Source organism: Nicotiana tomentosiformis, chromosome 1, assembly GCF_000390325.3.
Source record: "Nicotiana tomentosiformis chromosome 1, ASM39032v3, whole genome shotgun sequence".
Taxonomy (NCBI): Eukaryota; Viridiplantae; Streptophyta; class Magnoliopsida; order Solanales; family Solanaceae; genus Nicotiana; species Nicotiana tomentosiformis.
This window is the reverse complement of record NC_090812.1, coordinates 101114403-101119956: the sequence shown is the minus strand read 5'-3', so window position 1 is coordinate 101119956 and position 5554 is coordinate 101114403. Positions and strand designations below refer to the sequence as shown.

The 5554-nt window shown below is 36.6% G+C and overlaps 1 protein-coding gene across 1 annotated transcript; it reads right to left on the bottom strand.

Annotated features, from left to right (window-relative positions):
- Positions 1 to 2055: 2055 nt before the first annotated feature.
- Positions 2056 to 4749, bottom strand: LOC104092074 (uncharacterized). Its single transcript, XM_009597562.4, has 6 exons — positions 4468 to 4749; positions 4177 to 4383; positions 3288 to 3584; positions 2878 to 3039; positions 2540 to 2623; positions 2056 to 2381 (listed from the first exon to the last, which is right to left on the bottom strand). Exons 1-6 carry the CDS (start codon positions 4495 to 4497, stop codon positions 2274 to 2276), a joined length of 888 nt encoding a protein of 295 aa, XP_009595857.1. The 5' UTR covers positions 4498 to 4749; the 3' UTR covers positions 2056 to 2273.
- Positions 4750 to 5554: the final 805 nt, after the last annotated feature.

Sequence of the window (5554 nt, the reverse complement as noted above, 5' to 3'; positions counted from 1 at the left end):
CTGTCTTGCAGTGGCTGCTGAGCCTACTATTTATAGCTTTACCTAGGAAAACAAGATCCTAGGATCAAGCTCATCTTAAATGATAATAAAAGAGTCATTGATGAGCACGTAACGGCAGGCCATGAATGTAAATATTCTCTTCAACGGTTGCTCATTTAATGTTACAAAATATTCCCTCTTTGAATGTTATCCGCTGGCAACTACTCGATCTGCTCCCGTTGATTACGCTCCCATCAGGATTTACTCGTCGATTGCAATTGTTGTATCCAATATTAATTGTTGCTTGACTTGCCTTTTGCCTATCTCTGGTTCCACGTGTCATGCTACCATTCGACCATTTATTATAAACTAATTTTACCCCATACATTGGATAGTGGGGTTAAGACTAAGACGTTTATCGTAATTGGACATCAAATGGAGGATAATCTGTCGCAATTTGATTTGGGAGAAGAGAGACTAGGGTTTAGTTCATTAGTTTGGGCCTACAACACCACATGTTCCAATTTCAACTTTACCACTGCTAGTAACTTGAGTTGAAATTAACCTAAAGCAAGACAATATACCATGTTACGTTGATGAATTCCTTTTATATAGTTTGAATGTACTTATGAATGTTGTAAGATTTGCAGTCGTTGCTACTATTGATTTTCAAGCATTTTATTCTGATATTTGAAATTTGTTATTTTTCACATTGTTTTAAGAACAATTTATATATTTACAGTTCAAATAATTGATTATTTGAACTTTCTTCTTGTAGTAGGGGTTGATTTTTCACCTTGTGTCTTGTTATCCCTTCCCCGCATTTTCCTTTCCCCTCCTTAAAGAATTTTTTTTATCTATTGAAGAGGCAGAGTAGCTGCCTTTGAATAAAATTCATATAAACCTAGTTTTGTATACTAATTTATCATCAATGGATAAGACACATTCACATTTTAACTAAAGTTCTCGGGTTTGAGTTCCAAATTAGAAATAGTCTAGCGCTTTCTCCTAAGAATTGTAAGTAACAGCTACACTCCTATGGTCCAAATCTCTCTCTCTTTCATAAGCTGCTTCTTCCCCGTCCTCCATTCATGGATTTGTACCGTCTCTTCACATGTTGTCCCATTAATAAAGACAAATCCACCAATTTGTACCCACTTTCCTCTGTTTCCCTTAAAACCCCGCTTCAAATTTCAACCCACTACTTTATCTTGGATCGACTGTTGTCCTCGTTACAAGTCCTCTACCTATAAACATGTCCTTCAATATATTCCTATCTGTGATCTGTACAAACATTTGTTTACACAAATTGCTTCAGAAAACCTGGTCCTGGTTGCACTGAAAACTCTTGTGCATACTTCCCTGAGAAGTGAGAACCCTGTTACTCGAAATGTTTACATGGCCCAAATCTTGATTGATTTTCTTGCTTTAACTACCGCTAAAGGTTCAGTTAGCATTCTCTCAAATCATGTTTTTTCATGTGCTCATACCAAATTACTTCGCGAACTTCCTGCTGGTGTTGCTGAACACCAGCAGGAATGTTATGAAGCTTAAGGAATTGACAACGCCGGTGAAGCCCTTTAAAGTATGTTATGAAGCTAAAGGAATAAATATCACAGTTTTAGGTCCATATGTTCCTGTTATTGATCTTGTATTGCAGGACGAGAATATGGTTTGGAGGATATTTGGTTTTGCATCAAATAAAATTGTTCTGAGTTTTATGGTTCAACAGATCCGATGTCAAGTACAGGAATTGTTCTGTCGCATTTAATAAGTATCCAAACAAAGAAGAGGATTTGGAAAAGAAGAAATGATCTTAGACCTCCTTTTAATTGTTTAAACAAAGCATGGGCTTAGGTTTATGTCCGATTTTGCTGCCAATGTAAAAATATTGTTACGTAATTAAAGGACTTGAATTCCTTCTTTATCAGTAGCTTACCAAAAAAAATGAGGCCTAATGTAAAATAATCTATTGCATCAACTTTGATGATAGTACAAATTGTGCACTACTTGTAGGTATGCGAAGTTCATTATAGACAACTTAGTTAATGAGCTTCCATCCCTCTCATCAGATAATGGCTTGAAAAGATGGAGATGTTATTAATAAATGCAAAGCACAGAACTACAGAAGTAAATGTTTAAACACACTGGAAACTTACAAATGCTCCAAGAGCCATAGTGAAGTACATAACCAAAACCAATTTAGAGATTTTAGAATGTTGGTGGTGTTTTCATTCAAGAAAACACAAACTTCCACCAATTTATTAAATTTATCATGTCCGCTCCTAGCTACATTATACTAGAAGAGAACCTTCCATGACAGTAATAGCTTTCCCTCTCAGAAATACCCTTTGATTCTCCTCGTCAAGATGCACTTTCACGACGCCACCTCTAGGTGAGGCCTGAACCACAAAACAATACCAATCAATAAGGCAAATAGAACTATGTGGTTAGTATAAGTAGTTCCAGAATGCACGTCCACGCATGAATAAGAATTTCAGCCTGTGCATTTGGTTCCTGATAAGGGGGATAAGGGAAGTTGGAGGAAGAGAGGAAGTACCGCTAAAGCAACAAAGTCACATTTGCCAAGCTTTTTACGCCAATAAGGAGCCAAGGCACAATGAGCACTTCCACAAACAGGATCCTGAAAAGTTTTGTTTTAAGAAAAACAAAAATATATGCAAGAAGAGAACAGGTGAGACATCTAAGAAGCATCAGCTATACAAACATATAGATGTTTACATATGCAGTTGTCGTTATACGAAGATGAATACTATCTATATTACTGGCTTCAATTCTCTAGGATGTGCAAATTCAGTACCACCTTTTTCAGTGACTATGATCCGCTTGAACACAATAGTATATATGCTCACAGTAGATTCAAGTGCTAGCAATTACCTCATTGATTCCGAACTTTGGGCAGAAGAAGCGACTACAAAAATCAAAGCCAGAACCCTGTGGAGCAGGTCCTGTTATTATTATTCCTCTGCCAGGGATATTCTGTATTTGATCAATCTGAGGTTGGCATTCCACCACTGCCTCCCCTGATGGGAGTAGAATCTGCAAAAGCACCATGAATTATCTTCATTTCCCTAGGAAGAGCTAATTTTACTAACTTTATATAGCATCCCTTCCTCCTGAGTTTGAAAAAATGTATTTTTTTTTTCCAAAAGAATGAAACAAAAATTCTTTCTTGAATGTCCATGTTTGTACCTTTGTAAGAGAGACTTGCATGAGTTGCTTTTACATGAATTTTTATCTTATGCACTCGTGTAAATACAAAAGGAAATACCAGATGAAATACGTACAAAAAGATCACTCTTAGATGTCTCAAGCATCTCAACCACAGATGCACCATTCAAGCTTTTCGAAATTGCAGGAACATCAGCAAAATTGGTCTCGGCTACTTTTACAACAGGAAAGTCCAATTCAATTGAGTAAACTGTTGGCCAGTCGTCCTGAGAACTTGGAGCTTTGGCTTCTTGAACTTTTTTAGCAGTTAAAATTCCTGATTTTGTTGAAAACTCAACAGTATCAGTTTTAACCAAGCCATAGGCAAATAGAAAGTGTGCAGCTGCTAGTGTTGCATGCCCACATAGATCTACCTGCAAGCAGTTAAAGGTGTTTGCGAATGAATTTCTGTGCTACAAAAGGGAAGTACTTGAAAACATACAAAAAGTGATAAATCAGGCATAATGTGGAGAAGGGCATCCACCGGGCTAAGATGCTCTTTATTCATTATATGTAGCCTCAATGAATACTTTCGACTTTTTGGATTTTCATTTTCCCCAGTTTTCCAATAATAAATGTTCATTTTTCAGAAAGAGGAGCTCCAAACTTTATTGTCTAATTACTCTTATTAACAAAATTTACCCATTCAGTAAATGGAGGGGGGAAAGTAACAAGCTTTTCATTAGCATTGCCTCAATTTACACTTTCACCGCCAGGACAAATCCAGAGAAGAGCAACCAGTAACAAGGAGGGTAGCCTAATTAGCTTTAAATATTCATACTGCCTTCCTAGTGTTAAATAAGACACAACAACAATGCCTCAATCCCAAACATAGTGTTTAATTAGACAGCAGAATAAAATTAAAACTGGATAACTTAAAATTAGTTTTTGGGTGGTTAAATTGACTAACAGTGGTTTGAAAATTGAGAAAATGAAGACCAGAAGAATTTGAAACAGGAGGCTGACCTCATGAACAGGAGTGAACCAACGAAGGCCAAATATGGGGTTAGCCTTTGTGGGTTCATTGGATTGGGTAAGTGAAGTGAGATAACAAGTTTCAGATATATTGAACTCAGTAGCAACGGACTGTAACCATTTGTCATCTTTGTCTTCTTCTAGTAAGCAAACGGCTGCTGGGTTCCCTTTGAATGCTGCGTCAGTGAACGCATCCACCTGAATTCAACAACCATTTGGCTTTTTAAAATAAAACAACGAAAATAAAATTCAAGAAATATAAATAAGTGAGAGCGAAATTACCACACAGTACTTCACGGGTTTAATGGCCATTGTACAAAACAAACAAGATTAGTCTAAGCAAGAAATTGGTGGTCTGGTATAAGCACGAGATATTGAGGATTTTATACTAGTTAATAAAGCAGTCGCAGGGTCACTTAGTCAATGGATGGCTCTTGGCGATCAAGTTACCAAAGATCAAACTGCATTTGCCAACCTTCTTTTTTATTCTTTCTTCATTGACTATACAGAGTGAACCTTAGCTGGCTACTGCGACCATCAGTAATTAACTTGGATTATTTGATCTCCTTTTGACACTACTTTTTCAAGTTTTGTTGGTTTGGCACGACCGAAAATCCAACTAGTCGTGATGACATCTAACCCAACTCGTTAGTTAGCCAATTAACAACAATCCAATTCAATGAGATTTACTCAAAATAAATGATGAAATAACTTAAGTTTTATACACTTCCCAAGAACTGATAGTACAAATCATGAGCTTCTGAGATTTAGAGTTTACAAAGCTGGTATGAAATAAATACATCATCTGTTTGAAATATACATGACGGATTAATAATTCTAAAGCTACCAAGAACAAGAAGCAGTTATGACAGGAATGCAGGTACATCTTCAATGTCAGCTCCCGCCATACACAACATCAGCATCCAAAATATGCACGCAAGGTGTAGAAGTGTAGTATGAGTATAATCTACTCCATGTAATCAATAAGTAACAAACCTAACTTTAGGTTGAAAGTGGTGACGAGCTTGGACAATGGTCAGAATCCAACACCGACAGCCAAGAACAACTCGTAACAATATAAATAAAGCAGTACAAGTAATAACTCAAATATATGATGATCAGCTCGTTCACAGTTAAGGAAAATAGCCATGTTTTTCAGGTATAACAGTAAAAATCCAAATCTTTCACCGAAATTACCAAAATGTGAGTATATCAGAAAACTGTGATTTTTTCCAAAAACTTTCAACAACAGACAGGATGATTCATTATCAGATGGCATGCGGAAAGTACATCTCTATGCCTACATGTCAGTTATGCATGCCAACTGTAATGCAACACAGTGATAAAATTATATGCATACTCTCGGAGC

Bases quoted from the DNA above. Each gene is read 5' to 3' on its own strand.
- LOC104092074 (XM_009597562.4), bottom strand. From the start codon at position 4,497: ATGGCCATTAAACCCGTGAAGTACTGTGTG. The intron at 4,384-4,467 runs GTAATTTCGCTC...TGTTGAATTCAG, and splicing joins AACCCGTGAAGTACTGTGTG to GTGGATGCGTTCACTGACGC. The intron at 2,624-2,877 runs GTAATTGCTAGC...AAAACTTTTCAG, and splicing joins CAAAGTTCGGAATCAATGAG to GATCCTGTTTGTGGAAGTGC.